A 25061-nucleotide genomic window follows, 5' to 3' on the forward strand; every position below is an offset into this window, starting at 1 on the left:
TACATCATGTGTGTGTGTCGTTTACCTGGGGAAGAGACGGCACCAGGATGCACTATGGGACGAAGGCAAGCTGGCGGGGGGTGTGTTCTGCTGGGAAACCTCGGGTCCTGGCGTTCATGTGGATGTTAATTTGAAACGTACCACCTACCTAAACACTGTTGCAGTCCAAGTACACCCCTTCATGGCAACGGTATTCCCTAATGGCAGTGGCCTCTTTCAGCAGGATAATGCTCCCTGCCACACTGCAAAAATTGTTCAGGAATGGTTTGAGGAACATGACAAAGAGTACAAGGTGTGTTGAATTGGCCTCCAAATTCCCCAGACTTCAGTCCGATCGAGCATCTGTGGGACGTGCTGGACAAACAAGATGAGTTTTCTGGACTTAGTCAGGACCATGTCTTTTGCTTCCTCCTTCTCTGCTCTGATATTCTCACACACTCTATTGAACACATGACTAGCATAACTATCGATCATGCTAGCAGATGAATCCTTATCAACGCAATCATCTGTGTTCAGATTGTCACCATCAAGCATGGGAATCATGGAATCAAGCATATTTTTTCAAAAAATTGTGCACTATTTTTGTTGCAGTGTTGCTTGAAGTTGGTGAGGCTGTCTGAGGTTTGTGTGACTGAGTCTAAACTTTTTTCACTCCTATCAGTGCAAAGCCAATCAGGCATGAGAGTATGTTCTAGAGTAACAGATTTGTTGCTCGATTGTAGATCCTGGGAGATCCTGTTCTGCATTTTACTCTTTGCCGTACTGAATCTCACGGCATTCTGTTGTGCATGAGCCTGAGACATGGATTTTGCTATTCTAACATTTTTCTAACATAGAAAAGTTACTGCCCTTTGAACTTCACCAAGCCTCCATATGGCATAACACTAGCTCTCTCTTCATCACTGCACTTTAATCCATTATCAACTCTAAATAAAGCAAAAGTGAGACCACTGCTGGCCTTTTGGACAATTCAGTCTAATCACTCAGCTTTCAGTCCAAGCCTGCCAGTTCCCACGTTTCTCACGGCTGGTGTCGAGGCCATTACAGCCGCCCCGCAGAGCTGTAAATGCTGAGAATGACAAATCTGTTCTTCACCATGCTGTCAGGACAGAACCTGTTGAAGCCAAAGCACAAGAAAACACATTTCTGCGATAGTGCTGAACACATTAAATACAAAGCAGATTCTGTGAAAAGGATAACGTGGCTCAGTATTTGTTCATCTGACAGGCGATTTCTATCCAAAGTGACTTAGAAGTGAGACAAAATCAATCAACCTGAGCAGCCTTCCAGTCACTAGGGCTGGGAGATACGTCAGGAATAAAACACTGTGTGTCACGGTGTTATAGGAAAATAATCAATTGTGGTGTGATGAAGCGGAGTTACTGTAGCATGTGGAATTTAATTATTCTCCTATAACAGCATGTCCTGGTGTGATTTATTCCTCTTATACCACAGCAATTTGCCAACAATTACACTTTTTTATCTAGTAAAGAAAGACACGTCATACTTTTTATCCTTTTAATGTCGTTTTCACTTACATTACAGCAGCTATAAACAGAAAAACACAGCTTGTCATGTTTCTGACAAAACCCACAAAGCGTAAACTCCTCTGTCCTGAAGATATTGGAAAACCTAGAGTTACAGCTTTATCTCTGACTGCTACAAAGCTCTGACACTGGAGACTCCTTCCATGAATGTTAAATAAACATCTCCTTACAGAAAACGATTACACGTCGTTTTATGAAGATGTGAATGAGCTATTATAACATACGAGAACGAGAGCTGCTGTTATAGAAAATGCATCAACACCTTCCGAACAATCAGAATGAAGAATTCAACAGAGCAGTTGTATACATTAATGTAATATCACGCCTACTAGCAACCAGCATATAGCAATTCAGGTGAATCGAGTTCAGCTGTTTAGATCAGAGAGATACGAGTAAAATGTCCATCTCACCAATCGCTCAAATTTGTATAATATTTTTACTAGGAAATCAGGCTCAAGGGCTAAATCATTTTTTAAAAAATTTGCTCCATAAGACCTTTAATTATTTTTGTTAAAGTTTTGGGTTGAAATATTTCTTGATTAGCTTAGCTTGTCAGGAAGAACGTGAGTTGTTTATGTCAGTGTGTTTTGTTATGTCTGAAATGCCTGCGCATAATTCCGACAGTGTTTCTCTGATTACAGTCATTATTTTTGTTTGCAGAGAGGCTCGTCTTCCTTGCTCGGCGACGGCAAAAACAAGCAGCCGCAGCAAGTCAGTCATTTTTCATTGTAATTTCCTCACATTTATTCCCCCACTGGCCTGGCAGGCATCCCTCTTCCACTGCTACTGTGTCTCCCTTTAATATCTCATTAAATAGAGTGTGAGTTAAACGGCGATGGATCGGGCTTGCCGTGTTTTCCGAACGGATTTTCTTTAATCTCGTTTAAAAGGACGACAAAGTATATCATTATGTAATTAGGCACTTTGGGATGTGGGATACCACCCATTCTTTCTAGTGCTTTTCAGAAACTCAGATCTGTCCCTGAAGGAGAACCAAGAGAACCTTTTCCTGTTTGATAAGCGATGGACAAGTCGATGTTTTCAGTAATGGCCGCTTAATGCATTTGATCATTATTTGGCTCGCTGGCAACAAAGCATTAACGCGCCGGAGGTCATCCTTCTTCTTCTCCTCTTCTGCACTTTTATGTGTCTGGAATGTACCGGATAAACAGGATGAGTTGTTAGGTCTGTGTATTAACTGTTACTTTCTTCTGTCTTGTTCTCCTCAGACCATAGAAAACTGTGTGTGTATCTTGAGGAACCTCTCGTACCGACTGGCGGCGGAAACTTCTCAGGGACAGCAGATGGGCACCGAAGAGCTAGACGGCCTTCTGTGCAGCGACTCCAACGGGAAGGACGGAGAGAGTTCAGGCTGCTGGGGGAAGAAGAAGAAGAAAAAGAAGGCGCTGGATCAGGTGAGGATCGTGTTGGCAGGAGAGGAGAAGCAATTAGCAGTGGTTTTTGTGGGCCGTGTTCATCCTGTTCCCAATGCAGCGAAAGGTTTTAGGGTAGACGCCAGCAGCATTAAAACTTCAAACTCCTGGCAGCAACATGGTTTAAAATCTAATACAAACTTTGTGGTAGTACAGATCTGTCATTGAATAAACAATTACTACCTGCTGTATGTATATAGCACCACTATTATAACTTAAAAGCTAAGAAAAGGTGCTGTTTTCAGTCTGAGAAGAACTGTGCGGGCGTGCTGGATTGCATAATGATTGACAGCGCCAATCACTATTATTTATTACCTTTTATTTGTTTACTTGATTAAGAGATTGCTAGAAAATTTGCTAAAAATACTCTTGATAATATAAAGTAAACTCAGTAAAATTAGGTTTAATGAAAGAACATGAACAGTCATTTTAAAGCTTGGTAGTTTTTAAAGAAGCAAATATCAGATGGGCATCGAAATCAACTCAAGGTTTGACTTAAGTGCAAAAGTTATGCCAGTATTTATATGGGGAAAGTTATGTGTATTCAGAGCCAGTTTACGCAGCTGCTTAAGTTGATTTTCTGGGTTCACCGTTTATTATTAAAATTACCTGCGTGTAGTTCAATCCACCAATGTTGCCAGATGTTTCTTAGGCAGGGTTTTTCAATAGTATCTGGCCCACCGCCTTTAAACACAAAGACTCACCTTTAAGCCAAAAAAAAAAAAAAAACAGGGATAGAAAATGCGGACTGAAGAAGGAATAGTGGGTTTTATCCTCCTTTGTAAGTGAGACATGCCTCGCTTTCACTCAAACTCTGCCCCATATGTATAATTCTCACTTAAATTCTGTGTAGTGTTTGAAGTCTAAATACTGATGTGCGTAATTTTGATATTCACTCGTTTTTTATCTATTCATTTTATGTAACTCATCTCTGAATACGTCCCTTTATTAGAGGATCAGACCCCTATAAAAAAAACTTGAAAAGCTAAAAGATTTTTTTAACCCAGTTACTCTTTTGGATATCATTTGCATCTACTTTAATTTCTTTCATTATTTAGCCTGATTTTCATTTTAAATTGTTCCTTGTGCAACTGTTGGATTGTTTGCGATTCATTTGCCTCTTGTAAGCTGGCATTTTTTGTGTTCATCATGAAGAACCGTCCATCAAGTAATAGTTCTGTCTGGTACAAAGGGTTCTCCAAAACAAAGTCCAAAGCAAAGGTACAATTTTCTGACATTTTGGTCACATAATAGCAATAACCAACTTGCAAATATCCTGTAATGAATCCTATTCATTTAGTGCAGTCTATCAAGTGTTGATTTTTCTGTATCTCCGTTTTAGGGGTTGTGGATGTACTAGACAGACGATGAGATGGGATAAGGGACGTTCCAGATGTGATAAATCACAATCATTTTGTTGCTCTCTGCCTCTGCATATGCACTCATTTTCTCACAGGTGCCTCACATGGCGTTTGAACCTTAGTGGAGATGACAGCATGTGGAAGTGAGCGTACTAAAGTATATCTAAGTGTGTAAAGGTGATGGATGAGACTAGCGCTGTAGCTTTAATCCTGAATAAATTTATCGAAATTAAATTAAACTGGTGTCCATAAATCACAACGCTCTCCTGGTGAGGACACGCCACAATAAAACGCTCGGATTCGAATATCACATCAGAGCGATTGCTCCACCGAGATCGTCTTTATTAAACACTGCATGAGTTTTTCTTCCTCTTTCGTAAGTCCAGGGATTCTGAGTATTCTGTTGCATCTGACAGCAGATCAGCTCGCTAGTCTGCGTTTCATGTTCAGGATCCGTCCCAGTTCCAGCGTCGTCTTCTGTTCTCTGTAATCAATCTGTTTCCTTTATTAAACATTGCAGGAGTGTTTCTTCCCCAGCGTTCTGTATTTAAACATTCCCTGAGATCCCTCGCCCCCTTGTCTCTCTTCTTTACACTCAGCAGCAAAGCGAAGATGCTTCTATTAAACATTATATTGATTTTTTTCTTCCTCCTGCTTTGTATTGACCTGATGTTCAGATTTAAAGATAGAGTGTGAAAAATTTTGAACATGATAAACATAAAACTCAATATCATGGCTTAAACCTTAAAGTGATGCAAATGAAAACTTTACTAAATATATTTTTAAATGGACTTGTTAAAGATTTTAGAGTGTTCAGCAGTTTATTTTGTAGAAATAGAGTTTTCTTTAAATGTAGTTTTTTTATATACAGAAGACAAAATCTTTAGTGTCTTGCACCACACATGGAGTTTGGAAATTATTTTTATGCCTCTGCCACTGAGTGGAAAAGACATTTTTTGTAATTAATTTATTTTTTAATGTTATTTTCTGTACACAGAAGAGAAGATCTTCTGTATTTTGCTCTACACATAATCTTTTTTCTTCTTTTTATTTAATTTGTTTATGATGACATCATCGACATACAGGAGAGAAGGTCATTATCGTCTTGCACCACACCTTTTTAATCCTTTTTTTTCTTTTAAAAATTAATGAGGTCATTTTCTATGTACAAAAGAGAAAGCTTTTATTTATTTAAGATTTTATTTATTGATTGATTGATTTTGTTATGAGGTCATTTCCTATATACAGACAAGTAGTATCTTCTACAGGGAAAAGAAAATTTTTTGTTGTGATTTTTTTAGGATTTTATTTTATATAAATAAGAACACCTTTGGTATTTTGCACCTCTTATGGAAAATACATTGATTGATTGATTGATTGATTGATTGATCTATATACAGAAGAAAAAGCTTTAAGTGAAGAGTGATTAAAAATTGTTCGTGTCTATAATTTTTTAGTTTATTTATATGCATTTAATCATTTATTGCAAGTACTGTTCTCCATAATCTGCTGTAGTTATATAAGGCGTTTAGTCTGTAGCTGGACTCTGGCTTTTCTCCTCATCCTGCGGAAGTGAGACACTTTGAAAGAGGACACCCGGCCTGAAGGCAAGTGGAGGCTAATGTACTCCGCTAAATCATTTATCGCCGAGTGGCAGCTGGCTAGCTGACGAAATCCGGCTGAGCTCCAGGTCAGAGCTGCTAGCATTTAGCACGGTTAATTGACTGAAGGAGGAGAGTGTGTAAACATGAACGTCCGCTAAACCAGCAGCCTCTGATGCTCCGGCTTGATTTAAACATCGCAGACGTGTCAGTATCTCACCTCGCCTCATCTCTTCTAAACTGTGTTTCTTATGGAAAAGTCGAGTCTTTCCTAATGAAAGCTTTGCTCCGTTGTTCGGATTTGGCCTTCGGATAAAGCTGCATTCCTGTAACTGACAGTTCTCTGTTCTCTATTCTGGTGTTTTTGAATAAGTTTTAAATAAGAGCAGTGAAGCAAATCCAAGTGGCTGGCCTTGACTGGCACAGTGGCTGTACTCCGAGCGCTCTGAATGCTGCTGCAGCACAGTCGAGTTCATGAAGCACTTTCTGCTGTCAGCCTTCTAGTACAAAAATGCTGTATATGAAAATAACTTTTTTTTAACCTGTGCACCTAATGACCTCATACACCATGCATAAGCGTAAAATAAAATATTTATTACTTTATAAGGTAGGCAACTTGTTAAAATAAAATTATTGATTGCAACGTTAGTTAATAGAACGTGTATAGTTGTTCTGATGCTTCATAACAAGATACAGTTGAGTGCAAAAGTTTGCATCCCCTTAGGACAAAATGAAGAAAAAAATGTCATTTATAGGTGCAATTAATATATGGCGGTTCGTATCACCATAATATGTAACAAGGAAATTTAATTTTTGGCCATAATACACTAAAGAAAATCTAGTTATTTATTTTTAAATTTATTTGGCAGAGACAACATAGATGGTGACAGCATCTTCATCAGTGACATTGCTTAGCTCAAGATTTTTTATTCATAAAATTAGCTTAAAATGACCTGGAGCAGATGAGTGCCCGGTCAGCTTATCCTTCAAACAGTGGGCGCGTTTATTTTTACAAAAGAACGCCTTGAACGCCACACATTACGACTTCATGACCTCGATTTAGTATCTCGTGATTTCATTAAGTCATGCGCACGAGTAACTGGCAGCACACGATGTAATAAATAATAAAAATAAATAAATAAAATGCAAAATAACAGGAAATGCTGGATCAAGTGCTATTCTATGTGCTGTTGAATAATGAGGGTGGAAGCCATTTTGTTAAATTAAACCAATGATTACTGTGATCATTACAACTAGGATTATTTATGCAGCAATATAATATTGCCAATATACTAGACTCCTATTAGATTTATTTCAATGCTCAGATTTAGTTCATCTTCTCATTCAGATATCACCATATTAGTTTTTTTTTTCCTTTTTAAATTGTCTCTTGCTTTAATGTTACATCATGTTTCATTTGACGGCAAAGAAAAAATGCTATTTCCTTCTTCAGTCCACATTTTCTATCAGGTTTAAAGGCGATAGTTTGTGTTTAAAGTGTTTGTGGTATAGATGCTATTGAAAAACCCGGTTCTCGTACGCTTTTATTCTAGAAACCTGGTAATCTGCCAACCTCTCAGAAGTGAACTACATGGAGATGAATGTAATCTGAATGGCGCACGCAAAAAAAATGTGCTTTTGCATGTGCGTAACCCAACACTGAATACGAGGAACTTTCCACGAGTAAATATTCACGTAACTTTTGGACTTTTGGACAGGCCCTTTATGATCAGAAAGGACAGATAGTCTATTAGTTTATACTTAATAGTAAAAAATCATGATATGAATGAATGATATGAGTTCAAAAGTTTACACCCCCTATTTTGAAGTAATGCAAATAACTTGTTTGCCTACGCTTTGCCTGTGCAACCTGCCTCCAGTGTTTGTCATATAAGAGCTTCTTTTATGACTCAGATTGTTTGGAAAGGGACTCCTGACACGTGATGCCATTTTACACAGCTATTTTACATCCATTCCCTGTAGATACTGAAATACAACATTGAGGAGATATTACTAAATATTAACATTTCAGTCAGGGTAATCATTAACTTTCATTACTTGTGCCATTGTGGTAAAGAGACAAAGCCTGGGCTTTTTTATTTGCTTGTTCAAATATATAGTTTAATTGAAAAGCTCTAAATTATATGGAGACATTTATTTTAAAAAATGACCATAATCCATTTAAATGTCATGTAAAATGAATGAGCGGTATGATCTGAGCATGTAATGACATGATTTGTATCACTCGCTGAGCCGGTCTGCTCGGTGTTTGTCAGCAAATCTCGCTTTCTTTCTTTTTCAATAAACACCTGCCAATTAGTCAGCGTTTCTATAATTACAGCATCGTGACAGTAAACGTGTCAGTCAGTCCGACAGTCAGGTAATTACACGTTCTCTCAACTCGAAATAGATCCTCTCATTAGATAGTGATCATTTACTCACTGCGCACGTGGTCTCATCCTCAGTAATACAGCGTTCCTTGGACAGCGTTTAGACGCCTGCTGGAAAAACTGGAAACCGGGGGGGACGGGGGGGCGTATCAGGGGGGATTGGAAAAATGGGACATTTGCAGCCTGCTAGCTTTCCAGTCATGTAAAGTATACAGATAATAAAAGGATGATGAAAATATAATATTCTAGAAATATTGCTTGCTCAAATATGCAATTTCAGCTAAAGAGAGAATATAATAAAATATTCCAGTGCATATAAGTTTTTTTTATCCTATTTAGGCTACATGAACATGTCTCCTTCTTCTATTAGAGGTGAAAGTTATTATTTATATGCAATTATTTATATTAGTTATAACTATCGTGTATAGTATGTTCATGTCATCCACTGGAAAATATCATTCATATGTCTTCCATATGTCTTTCTTTTGCCATTTTTAAGATCTCTGACCAAAAACCTAATACTTTTTGTATTAGGAACTTTTTGTTCCGCATAATATCCTTACTATTCTTATTGCGTTCTGATTTCTGACCTTTTCACTCTCAGAACATATTTTAGTAAAATCATCATGGTATACTTGTTTTTGAGTTATTGAGGTGTTTGTGAAAACCTGTTGAATTCAAGTAACCAGTTAAACTGGATAATAAATCTAAACACACAATAATAAGTATAATTTCGACTTGTGATTTCCGCTACTGTAACATTTTTTTAATGACACACCCTCAAGCGATGCTTCATGAACCCCATTTTGAGAACCGTTGGAATTAATTTAGATTAAATGCAAGAAGCATGATGATTATAGGAAATAGAAATATAAACTAAATATACTAAATATGAACTAAATATACAGGCGTCACTTAAACGTATTTCTCAAAAGATTTCCCCGCTCACTGGAATCAGTAATTTGATGAAGGACTGTGTTCATGAAGAACAGCAACTTTATAAGTACTAAAATTATACATGTTTATAGCATTTCGCTGAATTAGCTGCAGTTAATGTACCTAAGTAAAAAGTTTCCACACCACATCATGAGTACAAATCAGCTGAACATTTGCTAGCTGTGCTTTTTGATTTTTTGATTTTTTGCGTTTCATAAACAGACGAATGAAGGACTCCGGGAAATAAGAACTAATAATCCAATAAGGACAGGAGCATATTGGATGTGTGATGTATCTGTATATACAGTAAAATCTCAGTGTTGCTAGTAAACACGCAGTTTTCCACCGGATGAAGGAAGAAGGGAATAAAAACGACGCTCGGGATGAAGGTGTACATTTTTTTCCTTAAATGAAAAATGGATTTTCTTGCTGAATGAATTTGATTCGGGTGTTTGACTGAAGGACGAGGGAACACTCAGAGCTGTATAGTGTCTGTCTGTTTCTCTTTACCTGTCTCTCTCTGTGTCTGTCTCTCTCTCTTCCTGTCTCTCTGTCTTTCTCTGTGTGACTGTCTCTCTTTCTCTGTCTGTCTCTCCCTTTCTCTCTCTATCTGCCTGTCTGTCTCTCCCTGTCTCTCTCTATCTGCCTGTCTGTCTCTCCCTGTCTCTCTCTATCTGCCTGTCTGTCTTGCCCTATCTCTCTCTGTCTCTCTCTGTGTCTTTCTGTCTCTCTATTCCTCTCTCTATCTCCCTGTCTTTCTCCCTCTGTGTCTCTCTCCCTTCCTGTCTCTCTGTTTCTCTCTCTGTATCTTTCCCAGTGTGACTGTCTCTCTTTCTCTGTCTGTCTCTCCCTGTCTCTCTCTATCTGCCTGTCTGTCTCTTCCTGTCTCTCTCTATCTGCCTGTCTGTCTCTCCCTGTCTCTCTCTATCTGCCTGTCTGTCTTGCTCTATGTCTCTCTGTCTCTCTCTGTGTCTTTCTGTCTCTCTATTCCTCTCTCTATCTCCCTCTCTCCCTGTCTTTCTCTCTCTGTGTCTCTCTCCCTTCCTGTCTCTCTGTTTCTCTGTCTGTATCTTTCTCTGTCTGTCTTTCTGTCTCTTTTTCCCTGTGTCTCTCTCTCTCGTCATTCTGTCTTCATGCCTTTCACTACCTCCCTCCCTCTCTCTCTCTGTCTGTTTCTCTATATCTGTCTGTTTCACTCTCCATGTCTCTCTGTCTGTCTGTCTGTGTGTCTCTCCCTCCTTTTCTCTCTCATGTTCTCTCCTCTAACTTTACTCTCCCTATCTCTCTCCCTAACTCTCACTATGTCTCTCACTCCCCCGTCTCTCTCTGTCTTTCTGTCTCCCTATGACTCTTTTTATCTCTGCCTTCCATGTTTCTCTCTGTCTCCCTCTCCCTGTCTCTCTGTGCCTCTCTCTCAATCCCTCTCTCTCTCACTCCCCTCTCCTTGTCTGTCTGTCTGTCTCTCTCTCACTCTCTCCCCCTCCCTGTCACTTTCTCTCTCTCTGGTATTCTTCTTCCCTCTAGCGATTAAACGACAGAGTTGATCCTCGGAGCAGGATGAGGGAATGAACGTGCTCTCATTAATAATGAAAAGAGATGGAGGGAGTATTTTTTTTCACTCATGCTGAGGTGTTTTGTGAGTCACTGTGCCAGAAAGTAGGTCACTCCCTCAGCCTCAGACTTTTTTCTTTTTTCAAACCGTTTGCCTCTCCTGCCCCGGCTCCTGCCAGGCGGTCCGGTTAGTCCTGATCGTCTCTGTGTGGTTGGGGTTGGTTTGGGTGCTGAGGTGAGACTTTGGAGTGTTACAGACGGCTCTAGTACACACAGTTGTTAGCCATATTAGTGTTTCAGAAGCTCAGCGTGGAGCGTACAGGCTTCCTGGCATGCGCTGGCGTCTCTTCATCTCCTCCTCCTCATCCTCGGTGTGAAGTGTCTGACAGACAGCCGTTAACTGAGACACAGTATTACTGCGTCTGCTCTGCTGAACACGTCCAGGCCAGCATGCCTGTTTGAGTACTAACAATGTCTGTATTTTCAAACTGTCTCTTTTCTTCTCTTTTTTCTTTTCAGACGTCATGATGATGTAACATGATTCTTTTGTCAGATTTGTCATTCGTCTTTAGTCATGGCCCCTGTACTTGTTAGGAAAGAAGTCTGGAGGCGTGGCCTTTGTGTCTGTCTCTCTGTCTGTCTAAGTGAAGGAAGTGAAGGGGGCGTGGCCTATATTTCTGTCAGTCTCAGTGGAGGAGGTGAAGGAGGCGTGGCCTCTGTCTGTCAGTCTCAGTGAAGGAGGCGTGGTCTCAGTGAAGGAGGTGAAGGAGGCGTGGCCTCTGTGTCTGTCGGTCTCAGTGAAGGAGGTGAAGGAGGCGTGGCCTCTGTGTCTGTTGGTCTCAGTGAAGGAGGTGAAGGAGGTGAAGGAGGCGTGGCCTCTGTGTCTGTCGGTCTCAGTGAAGGAGGTGAAGGAGGCGTGGTCTCTGCTTATGTCTGTCAGCCACTTGTGTCTGTTCTCTGTTTAAATTTTGTACATTATAATTAGGCCAGGAATAACTGCTAACTTGGCATATTTTTTCTTGTCGTATTGTGTAATATGCTACTGTCTCTGGCTTCTTTGGCTTTATTCTCTTAAATCTGATCTCTGTCTGTCTCGTCCTGCAGTGGGATGGCGTAGGTCCTCTCTCCGACACGGCCGAGCCTCCCAAAGGAATCCAGATGTTGTGGCATCCATCCATCGTGAAGCCGTACCTCTTGCTGCTCTCTGAGTGCTCGAACCCGGACACGCTGGAGGGAGCGGCCGGAGCGCTGCAGAACCTGGCTGCAGGGAGCTGGAAGGTGAGTCAGCATAAAGTGTGTGTGTGTGTGTGTGTGTGTGTGTGCATTTATCCTTTAATTATCACAGTGAATTCTGAAAGTTAATTTTGTGAGCTAATATTGATAAATGTTGATTATTTTTTCACTCACTCAGTTTGTACCTGTCCAGAATATTTTCTAATGATTTCAGTTGGCCGGCTTCTCTCAAGTAAACAAAATCGATTGGTCAGAAGGTGTTGATTAATTTTCTCTAACAGCAGCTCTGGCACGGTTAAGGTTTATATTAATGTGCTTCTTCTAATACTTTATCGATTCTATAGTAGAAATAGGTTTTTAAAAAATTGTTGTTAAGGTGAAGTTTTCCTAAAGTAAGGAGATGTTTATTTTAATATTTATGGAAGGAGTCTCCAGTATCTGTGCTTTGTGACGGTCAGAGGTAAAGCTGTAACTTTAAATTTTTGACATCTTCAGGACAGAGGAATTCACGCTTTGCGGTTTCTCAAAATTTTCTGTTTTATAACATGAACTAAATCTGTTTAAATTAAATGTAACTGTATGCAGATAAAATGTAAAATGTGACTTTTTTAATAAATAAAAAAATGTAATTTTGGGCAAATTGCTGAAAAACACTATAGGATGTGCAGCTGTAGGAAAATAATCAACTGCGGGATGGTAAAATGGCCGCAGGTGTGTCATAATTTTATTGTAACACATCTTCAAAACAGCAGTTTGTAACATTTAAAAGTATTTAAAAATCTGTAAGGATTTTGACGATCATTTAGGGAAAAAAATGTGATTTGCAAAAAAATTCCAGTGCATTTTTATGGCCCTGAAACAAACCACGCCCCCAGCAACAATACAGCTTGTCTGCTCCGCCCCTTTTCCTTAAAAGGCAACTCATAAGGATCATGTGCTTTTACATGTAAATGCTTGGGCTTGACTGGGGGAAGATGTAGAATTGTCAGTGTTTTTCATTGCTGTTGTAGTTCAATTCCCAGGCAGCAGGGGGCTCTAAAAATTACAAACCGCCCCTTTAAATTTGATCTGTAAACCAGAATCGATGCAGATTCTTTATACAATGATCTATGAACAACGGATCCCAGGCAAGTCATTATTTAAAGTTATATCATAAATTCCTCTCATTTCAGAAATGTTTTAATTCACCACTTCGTTTAATTCATCCACCTCGACGGTTTTTGGCGCGTGTCCGCTGTAAACACTCAAAGCAAATTTTCCGCCAAGGGAGAACCGGAGTGTGTTTACTAAGTGCGAGGCACGAGCATGGAGGAGGAAGTGTGAAATTAGGAATCGCTTGCTTCTCTCAGATGTTTAAAAGAGTGTGAGGAGAAGCTTCCTCACACTCTTTCTCTCTCTTTTTTCTTCCTTGAGCCTTCTCTCCATCTCTCTCTCTCTCTCTCTCTCTCTCTCTCTCTCTCTCTGAGCTCTGAGACCAAATCTCACTTTAGCTCTGTTGTTAGAGCACCATAATCTGTCCAAAGTGGCGCTGCTGGACCGATCGATACGCTCCAGGCAGGGAGTTGGAGAGATGGAAAGATGGAGAGATTGGATGTGGGATGAGCCATAAAGTCCTGTAAAGTCCTGTAACTTGCAGAGCTTTTGCTTCACACGGACTTAAACTTACTCATGGTGGGTTAAATGAGAAAGTCCACCTCAGTGTGACTGTGTGTGTATAAAGAGAGATCCGAGAAACTGGATTCTCCTAATTAACTCGTTAAGCCCGTTTCCTTAGGATCCAAAAAAGCCATACACCAAAGTCGTACCACTGTCTTAAAAGTTAATACACCCTTAAAATTGAAGAAAAAAAGATGTCCAGAAATGGTTGTGTATTAATGTGTGTGTTTCATGTGTACTACACACACCTCGTTTAATACAACGTGATGGTGTTGATGCTTATTATTAGTGTTTGTTGTAGGGGGCGTGGCCACTTTGGATCATTAGTAGGTCATATGACCATAACATGCTTGTAGGCTGTACCTGTGCTGCAAACTCAATAACCTATCAAAAAAAACGCTTCTCTGAAATGTCCTTTCAAACATCATCAGTTTAACACTAATCCAGTCTGAATAAGGCTTAAAACAGTGGCTTCATAAATGCAAAATATGAATAATGCGTCAAAAATATTGAGAAACTTCACACTCGTATTAAGTGCACTCAAATATAAATGCAGCTGCTTTATTTATTTATTTATTTATTTATTTAACACTTATTCGTCGCAGATCTCGACAGTTAAACTATGATAGCATGGGCTTTGACGCTGGCTGCTCCAGTAAGGCAGTGTAACATCTGTACAAATCAAATCTAGAGCCCTATTCAGACGGGGTTCATTTCTCTCAGTGATGTTTATAACTACCTTTTTATCTCCTTTGCAATAAGATTCTCATGTTCGGACAGGAATTAAATTATCCCCGGAGGGACAAGTTTTTCAGCTGGTTTTGTCAAGTAACCCTAACGATCATGTGTTCATATTTATTTATGTTTATTTGCAGAAACTAATGTTAATGTTATGATTAAGGAGCCGACATCAATACAACAATCAATACTCAATCATTTTTATTTCTTCTGTCCTAAAATGTATTGTTTCTTGTTTTAATCTTTTCTTGTTTAAATAATTTTTTAAAACTTTTATGTAAAGCATTTTGAGATTTTGCCTCAAAATGAAAAGTGCTACATAAATAAAGATTATATTATTATGAAATTATTGTAAAAAGTTTGTTTTATGTAGAAAACTAAATGTTGAATGATATTGTGGGATGTGGGGTACAGATGATTTTAAAATCATTTCAACAATGTTTAACCTATCTTACTTTATTTTTTGTTTTACTTCAGTGGTCAGTCTACATCCGTGCAGCGGTGAGAAAAGAGAAAGGACTGCCGATCCTTGTGGAGCTCTTGAGGATAGATAACGATCGTGTGGTGTGTGCGGTGGCTACAGCGTTACGAAACATGGCCTTAGACGTCAGAAATAAAGAGTTAATTGGTAAGTCCTTCTTCTTTGTTTTTTTTTTGCGTTGCTTTAATGCAGTGCGTTTGCGTGTGGTTGAGTGTTTTTACTGGGTCACTCGGCACTCGACTGGGCTTCTTGTTATTCTTGGGAAGAAGCAAAGCAAAGCAGTGTGCATTTGTCATGTTGTTAGCAGGCTAATTAAACTTAGTCATCAGGTGTGAAAATATAATTGTCCTCTCTGTTTAACTGAATCCATTTACAAGCTGCTTTTGAACACTGTGATCACAGAAGCAGGTTCGTTTTTTCCATAACTGTGATCCGTGATCAATCTGATTAACACTGCAGGCTCCAGAGGAGCTCAATCTAACAATCCACATAAATGACTAAACATCTGTGGAAGAAGGATTAAATCTTTTTATAGATATTTATGCTTATTAGGCTGCAAAGTATTTGGTAACACTCTAATGCAGTGGTGGTGTTTGTAATGCTGCATGACACCTAGATACACCCTTTTGTGAACATTTGTAAAGGTTTATTCTGTAGACCTGCCAACTTTTACTCCTTTTGCACGAGAGCAACCGCTTGGAATACGCTGCTACGAGTTATCTCTCAAAAATAGACCAGAATTCTTGGCAGATGAGCCAACTAATATATGAATCTGGAATGACTGAGAGTTGTGTAGTTGGTTTGAACTCTCTGATTTGAAATGATAAGTCTTGAAAGCCCCGTCCGTTTCTCCACCCTCTTACTCATCTCAGCTCGATCTTCCCGCTGCGTTCTCTCTCGCTTTCTGTCGCAGTAAACAGAGAATGTTTTGAGTTCAGTAATGTGAAATAAATAAAATCTATTAGTGTATATTTAACCTTATATTTAACCTAAAGTTTATAGTTAACATCAGTTAGAGTGAATTATTAGGGATGGTCAAAAAAAGGCACTTTTTTTTCAACCGAAAGAGAAAAAAGACAAAAAGTTTGACTGGAAAAAAAAAAAATAAACTGAAGTGTCAAATCGAACACATAATTTTAATAGTAATGAAAATTAGAAAGTGATTAAAATTGTTTGCTCTCCCTGTGCCGGGCTGCACAGACACGTTCCAACAGTTTGAGCAGATTAACAGTGAAAATGTCAGCCGTGTAGAAATATTTCACGGTTTCTGTGAGTGATTTGGAAAAGGACTATATCGAAAACATGCTCTGTAATTCTGTCATAAAAACTGCCTTCATCGATTTGGAGGTAGAGGCTGTGTCTGACTGACTTTGCAGCTCAAAGTGCTATTTCAGGAGCCTGTTCTTCAACCGTTGCTGCAAATACAAGATAAAATGACTTGAAGGTGTAGTAATCAATTTTTTTATTCCTTACTTGTACATATGACCTGGAAGATTTGTAGAACATGATAACAAAAAAACAATGCATTAAGTCGTGACTTTAGCAAAAGTGTATTAAGTCACTGAGAAGAACCTGGTGGAAAACTGGCTTGTGGTCTGGAACGCTTGTTTGTGTTTGGATACGCCTCCTGTCAGTCATTGTATATACACTCTACTCTATGGGCTACTGTAGACCTGGAGGCGGAGCTTCATGAACATTATTCAGAAATTGAACCCATATAACTGTTAGAGACCTAATTTTGGGGGAAAAAAATTACTAATCTTACCTAAAGCACCTTTAAGCCAGATTTACTAACCAAAGTAGCTTAATTCACCTGAGAGCGTAATGATTTTATCCAGATACAGGTAAAAAGCTCTGTACATACGACTGAGTTTAATGCTGCAGAATGAACAATCTCCTCAAAATATATATTTTGGAGAGATAGAAAGAGAAAAAAAAAAAATATATATATATATATATGTGTGTGTATATATTATCCATAATTCATTTTCTGTAGAGGTTCAGTCTGAAATTCTCCTGGTGACATCACTAACGCACTATTGATCTGTCTGTAATGTACTCGCTTTCCTGGCGGGCCCCGGGCGTCTCCATGGCGACGGCACTCCCGTTACAGCCCGGTGGTTTTCCGAGGGTCCTCTGGGTGATGACCGTGAGCGTTTGAGCTTGGAGAGCTGTACTTCCCGAATCATTTGACTAATAATCACCACCTGGATTTACACACCGGATAAAGCTGCTGCGCCGGGAATCGACTCCTCTCCCCTGTGCAGCAGTGCGAGCTCATTTTTACTCACTACAATAACAACAGCTAACCCAAACTGATCAGGATGACTTGTTTAGCTTCAACATATCCATAGCAACACCAGTTCTTTTTTCTTTGCCAACACGTCCACTTGAACTCCTCAGTTTCTGTCTGCGGATGAGAAACGCGCAGAAACAAAAGAAGTAATTACAGCGTTCAGTATGAAGGTGTGGATGAAAAGGGGCTTTGATGAGTGAAAGTGCCAGGCTTTATCTTTTGACTCTGTGTGTAGATATGAAGTAGAGCACGACCTGGAGCTTTTTTATCGATTTGAAATTGATGTGCTGTGCTTTAAAAGGTTGAGGGATGAGAAGAATTAATCTGTCTGTCCATCCATTCTTCTGTTTGTCTGTCTGTCTGTGCAATTTGAGTATTCAGTTCCATTGATGCTAGCTCTGTGGGCAGGATTTTTATCATTTATACAATGAGATAAATATATTTTTAAAAAGAAGGTTAAAACAATTTTCTTTGCACTGTTGATATTTTTGTATTTTGCCTTTTTGCCGCTGCGCTCTCTCAGGGTTTGCAGATGATGGCATCAGCTCATCAGCGTTTAAAGCAGGAGTAAGGAGAGGAGGCGAGAGAAGTGCTCCAGAGTGATGTTAATTTGGGCTTTCTGTGAAAACACAGCATCTGACTCTCCTTGTGGGATCAAGAGAGAGAAAGAGAGAGAGAGTGCAGCAGGAAGGGGAAAATTCACTGGAGTGGAAAATGGAGGAGAACAAAGGGCAGAGATAGAGCGAGAGTGAGAGAAATCAAGCTCAGATCTGACTCAGTTCCATCAAGGACAAGGTGACATCAGGACAGAGGTGTATGTCTCAGATCTCAGCATCATGGAGCAATGGAATTTTTTTCACCAAAAGTCATTACAGTAAAGTCTGTCCACTCGGCGGCCATCTTGGATCTGTAATGGCCATTAAAATCTGATAAAAAAGATAATGTCCAATCAATTAAAAAAAAAAAAAAAAAACATTTTTCAGGTTGCTTGGCTACTCCATGCTACTTAATGGAAGTTTTTTTTTTTTTGCAAACATCTCTACTATCAAGTCGATTGGCTCTTTTTTGGTCTGATTTAATTTAATTTGAATGTATTTATTTCTGTAAAGCTGCTTTGTGACAATGTCCATTGTTAAAAGCGCTATACAAATAAAATTTAATTGAAATGAAATTGGATTTTTATCGAGGGGCGGGACTTACAGCGCGTAATACAGCTGCCATGTTGAGCGTTACACGTCGCCCCATTCCTAATTTAAGCAAGGTAAATAATGACTCACGTGTAAAGTTTAAAAGTTAGGTCAATATTTACGCAAAATGTGTTATATTTTGCAAATTGGAAAAAAAGGAAGGTGTTAAACACAGACAGGAAATGGCTGCATTAGCTGGTGTTGTTAGCTTCTCTCTACAAAAACAAGGCTGAGCAATCAAGAACATGGAGGAGTGCATGCATACGATCAGGTCATGTTTGTTCCTTAAGCATGCAAATTCCTAAAAAGTTTCTGTCTTCCTCCTCGCCTCTTTAATCCCACAGTTTTGCTTGACGCTGATTTAAGTGAGAATAGAAACTGCAACAGGCCTGTGAGCGAGCTACAGGGGATAAAACTCTGGAATAAAACTCCTCCACTTCAGTTCAGGCATATCAAAAACACCCACACCTTTCTGTAGCTCAGCTCCAAATACGAAAAAAAAACTCTCAAAACTTTTCTGCACAAGTTCCTCAGGTGTTTCTTTCAAACACTCGTGGTGTCAGTGTGAGGGAATTGACCATGCAGAGGCACGTACTTTTGTGAAGCCTTGGCAGAAAAGCTGCTGGATTTGACAGGAATGTTTGAAGTTTGTGTTTCGGTTAGCAGTGGGATTTGGGATGCTTGTCGCAAAATGGCCAGCATTTGAGCGGATAGGGAAGGGATTTGAAAGTGTAATCCTGTTCCCGATGACCGGAGAAGTCATATTTGGCTGCCAGTAAGGAAAAAAAATGTTCTGGCTTTATCAGAACAAATGAGAAATTCCTTACAGAGGATTAACTGGGGGTACAGGAAAAGATCTAAAGATAGAATTACTGATCATGTGCATGTGTGTCCATCCACCCATCTATTCATCCATTCATCCCATCTATCCATCCATCTCATCACTTCATCCCATCTGTCCATCCATCTCATCCATCCATCTCATTAAATCATCCCCTCTATCAATCTGTTAATCCATTCAATTCATCCATCACATTAATCCATCCCATCTACTATCCATCCATTTAATGAATTCAATCCGTCCATCCCATACATCCACCCATCCTTCCCATACATTCATCCATCCATCCATCCATCCATCCTATGCATTATTCCAATTCATCCAATCCAACCTGTCCAATCCAATTCACTGAGCCATCCATCCATCTCATTCATCTGTCCATCCATCCATTCATCCATTTATTTGATCAATTCAATCCATTCATCTCATACATCCATCAATCCTTCCCATTGATTCATTCAACTCATCCAGTCTAATCTGTCCAATCTAATTCATTGATCCATCCATCCAATCCATCACACACTTTTTTTCACAGCTGTCTAATTTCCAGCAGATGGACGTCTGGAGCGTGTCCTGATGATGACATTCAGGGAAATACCACTTTATCAGCAGCATGTCTAAACCTAACCCTAGCCTTATTAAAGCAATATTCCTCGGCTCATTATCAGTCTGCCCATCTTTCCCTCCGTCTGCCAGTCGGCATTTTTTTCTTTCATATCCTCCACCAGGTGGCTCGCGTTTAATTGAAGCTTCAAAGGGGGAATTTTCTCAACGCTAGCTTATCAAGCGCATTCTTTTTATCCTGTGCGACAGACGTCAAAGGTGGTAATGGGAAGAGATTTTGCCGGTGTGAAATCCAGCTCGCCTTTAACTTCCCCTCGTTTCAGATGAGGACAGTGGCAGTCGATTTTCAGTCTGACTCGCTTACATCACTGTCCTTCATGAACAGACTTGTTTAAAAGTCTGCCACCAAAGTGTATGTTGTTTCTTTATGATCTCTTCGTAGCAGAAGTTGACGAGTGTCTGTTTTCATTGCTGGTTCATGGAGACTAACATGAGATCTCAGAAAAGTTCTGGATTTCATGATGTGAGAAAGCAGTTTGACTCTGAATCGACTCACCTGTAAGAAGTGAATCAAATGTGGGTTTGCGTTTTGTTGTGTTTTGGGTTGGGTTGCAGCATTTTGTTTGTTTGTTTATTTGTTTGTTTGTTTGGTGTGAGATGTGAGCTGCTAAACTTAGCCTAACGACCGAGCTGTAGCGCTGCAGAAATGCCACATCTTCTGCAGATTCGAATAAACAAAAAGAGAGAAAAAATAAACTAAAATCAGAATGTGATACCCAAAACATTTTAAAGTAGTTATTTATATAATTATGTAATGATTTATTTAATGCTGACTGTGATTTCAACACACACTTGGTAAAGGTTTGTTTAGTATTTTCCCTCACCGTATTTCTGACCAGCGAATGTTTTACGAGGACATTTTGCAGCAGTAGGTATTTGTTTTGCTCTGATTCAGATTTATTAGACAGACTAATAGGTGTGAAATCTCCAGTAAGTTCTGATATGAAATGCTAGTTGATAAAGACTACACACTCTGCTGTAAAATTTATACACACCACAGTGTTACCTTTGTGTTTTGTTTTGACATTAAACAGGAAAATACAAGAGAGGAATTAAAGCTGAGAGAGTAGAAGGTTCACGGGACAGGACTGGTCTGAGCCGATTTGTCACTTTATTATATTACTATATTATTAATATACTGTATTGCATAATTTGCATAGAATTGAGAATTCAAATGTCACTTGCCAGTATTGTCAGAACTGCAACTCTGTGATGCGGACTTACATGGAAAATGAACAGTCGCGTTTTCGTTTGCTAATTTGCACCCAAAGTCAGAAAAAAGGCTTCTTGAGCGTTTTCTGGATAGTTAACTAAATTAAATTTGGCATGGACAGGCTTTTAACAGTATAGCATTCTGCCTCATTTATTTATTTATTATTACTTTTTCGCAGTTTCTCAGAAACATGACAAGCTGTATGTTATTTTGTCTTGTTAGTTTCAAAAGAAAGAATAAAGAGAGGTATGAGGGAATGACGTTTATAGCTGCTATAACGTAAGTGAGAACAGGATCTAGCTTGTTTCACGGACATTCCATAGCATTAAATGTAACTATAAATGGATGAAAAGTGCAATGTATCCATCATTAATAAATAACGGACAGTAATCCTTGTTAAATTGTTGTGGTATAAGGGGAATAAAACACTTCAGGACTATTCATGTTGTTACAGGAAATAAGGTCATACCACCTGTCACACATCAGACTTTCCAAACGTGATACACATAACCAGAAACGCTTTTTTTTTCTGGGAGTTTGTAATCCCTGAACACTCAGAAACACACTGTTAAATTGGAATAAAAAAGGCCGTGCTGAGCAAGCAGCAAATATAACAGCGATAACTCACCATTTCTTGCTCTCACACTCCTGCGGAAGTGTCATGGAGGTGAGTGTATTTCTGGAGCTCTTTGCACTCTTGTCGATGATGACCCACGCATGCGTAGCCTGATTGCCTATTTTGTGCTAGAATGGGCTTTTGTAGTATGGAGAGTTAGCACTCTACTCTGATTAGCACAGAGCCCTTGTCTCTCTGAGAGCACAAAGATGATCCACTCCACAAAGTCAAGGTTGGCCAAAGTGTCACGAACAACACCTCGATCGCACAATCACTCAGTGCAGCCTGGGGCTCCGGCCCACAGAGAGACCCTCCACATGTGTGACGATGAGGGAAAATGTCTCATCCAGAACACGTTTTACACTTTATCCCCAATGTGCCTTTGATTTTTAACACTTACATTCACCTTGAAAGCTGTGTCTAAAAGTTTCGGGTTAATTCAGAAATGTGAAAGTGAATCCGCTCCCCAATCACTGATCACTAAGACTTTATGAATCATGAATCCTGAGTCTTTTTTAACACAGAGGCATGCTGTTATAGGAAAATAATCAATGACGCAAATCACAGCACGTCCTGAAGCATTTTATTCCTCTTATACCACAGCAATTTGTTAATGGTAGCAATTGTTTTTATATTAAAGAATGTCACATACGTTTTATTTGTTTATAGTCAGTTCCTGTTCTCACTTACGTTATAGCAGCTATAAACACTCGTTCCCTCACCATCTTCTCTTTTTTCTCTCTCTTGAAGTTAATAAAACAAAAAAAAAAAACAGTTTGGCTTTACCGCTGACTGTTACAAAGTGCAGATACTGGAGACTCTTTCCATAAATGTCAACTTAAATCAGATGCTTATTTAACATTTATGCAAATCACAGGTTTCTATCAATGCGCTTGTCCTTGTATGGTATTGTTTCTATAGTAACAGCTCATTAACAGGGACTTGCAAGGCAGACGCTCCAGATAAAGGGATTAAAAACGTGTGGAATTGTTGATATGATGAGGTTTTCTGTAAGGAGAAATGTGTTTATTTAACATTTATGGAAGAAGTCTCCAGTGTCAGCACTTTGTAACAGTCAGAGGTAAAGCTGTAACTTGAAGTTTTCCGACATCTTCAGGACAGTTTACACTTTGCGGTTTCTCTGTAACATGACAAGCTGCAGCGTTTTTGTTTTGTTTTTTTGTCTTATTAACTTCAAGACAGAGAAAGAAAGTGAGGCTGGTGAGGGAGCAACTGTTTATAGCTGCTATAACATAAATAAGAACAGGAACTAACTTGTCTCATGGATGTTCCACAACATTAAATTGACAATTTGCTGTGGTATAAGAGGAATAAAAAACTCAGGCCATGCTGCTTCATCCCACCAGCCTGCTGTTGATTATTTACCTACAGTATAACAGCACTTTATTTTACTGTACTGTACTGTAATGGCTTGGGACTGCGATTGCTGTAGTGGCTTTGGGGCTGCAGTTGCCACAAGCAGCTTCATACTCAGGACTCCATCAGTGGACGGTGGATAGATTTTAACCAACCAGACTTCTTGCGAAAACTGTGATGAATTTACTGGTTGCACAATTGCACCATTTGTCCATATAGTACACAGTTATAGAAGGGATTTATTTATAATCGCACTATCCGTTGCACCCAGATGAGTATGGGTTCCCTTCTGAGTCTGGTTCCTCTCAAAGTTTCTTCCTCATATCATCTCAGGGAGTTTTTCCTCACCACCGTCACCTCTGGCTCGCTCATTAGGGATAAATTCACATATTTACTATATACTTTTGAATCCATTTATTTCTGTAAAGCTGCTTTGTGACAATGTCCATTGTTAAAAGCGCTATACAAATAAAACTAAATTGAATTGAATTAACATTAATCATCAGATGTTTCTTGGAACCAACCAGTAACACTTGAAATACTGGATTAAAATCAGTGTAAATTACAGGATAAAATGACTCTGTGGACTTTTCTGCAGATCAGCCGTTAAAGCCGCAGTTTTTTTTTTTCCTCCTCAAGCTTCATTGGTGGTGAAATATCTCCGTCCCGCTGCATGAGAGGTCTACAGATTGTCTTCTCAGGCAAAAAAAGTGCATATTGCCTGCGGGAACAAGATAAGGCCATACCAATTAACTCGGAGCTCGCTGATGAGAAATTGAGGCCATTTTGAAAAAAAAAATTCACGCTTCACACGGTCCCTGAGAAAAACAATGCCTGTGTTTCTCAATTTGGAATTAGGAGTGAGAATTTAAGCGTCTGAGGTTAATTTTATTAGCCGAATCCTTCGGTACCGTGAGAAGTGCGAAGAAGCGAAGAAGAGTTTCAGAGGTCAAAGTGCGCTCTAACACACTAAACTAACACACTTTCTGTTTTTAACGCATCTGTTTTGGGTTTGTTTGTATGTTTTGTTTTGTTTTTTTGTTCGGGATAAAAATTTGGATCTTTCAGTTATTAAACATGTTATTGTTAATAGCTGTTAATGTAGTGAGCTGCACTTTTTACACCCTTGAGTTAACTTCTTATACACGTGCAGTGTATAAACGGTTCATTTTAAGTATTTATTTAAGTATTAAGGCTGTGTTTCATGTTATTTAGTTTTTTGTGTCTTTCTTGCATTCATACACATTATTTTGTAGATAAAATGTAGACAAAATACCCTTAAAACCCTTAAATAAGAACCTTTGTAAGAACCTTTTCTATTAGTGTTCTACATATCAAGATAGCTAAATTTTAGACAGGTTCTGTGCAAGTATCATCAACTTAGAATTTCTCCCACACAGTTACCTAGTTAATGTATAAAGGGTTCTTCAAGGGTTCCTTAAGAGTTCTTTGGATAATTCTACTTGGAACCCTTTCTGATAGGAAAACCTTCTGTTGTAGGATTACAAACCTAAAGAGCTCCTGCAAAGTGACAAGACTCTTTAAGGGGTTTGTTGGATAATTAAGGTTTAAGCGCAGAACCTTTAGGAGAGTAGTGACCACTCTGAATTTTAAGTCTAAAATTCTAATCATTAGATGCAGTAGAATAATAGTTTAAGAGAGCACTGTAACACACACACACGCACACATTGTGCGGATTTCATGATTTTATCAGATGGTTTTTAATTAATTTAATCAGTGTCTTCATTAACGCGAATCCTGTTCCATTCTGCTAGTTTAATGTCACATTCTTCTCCGTTCCTCTGTTCTCAAATACCACATGAGTCATTTTATTGAACTCGAGACAGCGGGCCTTGAAGCCGAGCGTGACGTTCCGCAGGCTTATCCGCTCTGTGCTGAGTTCACGATGGTAAACAACATCACAACAGGTGTGTTACTCCGAGAAGAACAAATAATAACCCAGAGTGCGTTCACGTGTTC

General features: G+C 39.1%; 1 protein-coding gene across 6 annotated transcripts in view; it reads left to right on the forward strand.

Moving 5' to 3' along the window:
• Positions 1–25061, forward strand: part of ctnnd2a (catenin (cadherin-associated protein), delta 2a) — a 265685-nt gene that overhangs the window by 221697 nt on the left and 18927 nt on the right. For all 6 annotated transcript variants that reach the window (XM_034298153.2, XM_026938090.3, XM_026938091.3 and 3 more), the window contains 3 exons: positions 2777–2962; positions 11924–12097; positions 14924–15074. In XM_034298153.2, coding sequence (XP_034154044.1) covers positions 2777–2962; positions 11924–12097; positions 14924–15074 — 511 coding nt within the window. The remainder of the gene's footprint in view (positions 1–2776; positions 2963–11923; positions 12098–14923; positions 15075–25061) is intronic.

The sequence above is a fragment of the Pangasianodon hypophthalmus genome, chromosome 22 (genome assembly GCF_027358585.1).
Source record: "Pangasianodon hypophthalmus isolate fPanHyp1 chromosome 22, fPanHyp1.pri, whole genome shotgun sequence".
Lineage (NCBI taxonomy): Eukaryota > Metazoa > Chordata > Actinopteri > Siluriformes > Pangasiidae > Pangasianodon > Pangasianodon hypophthalmus.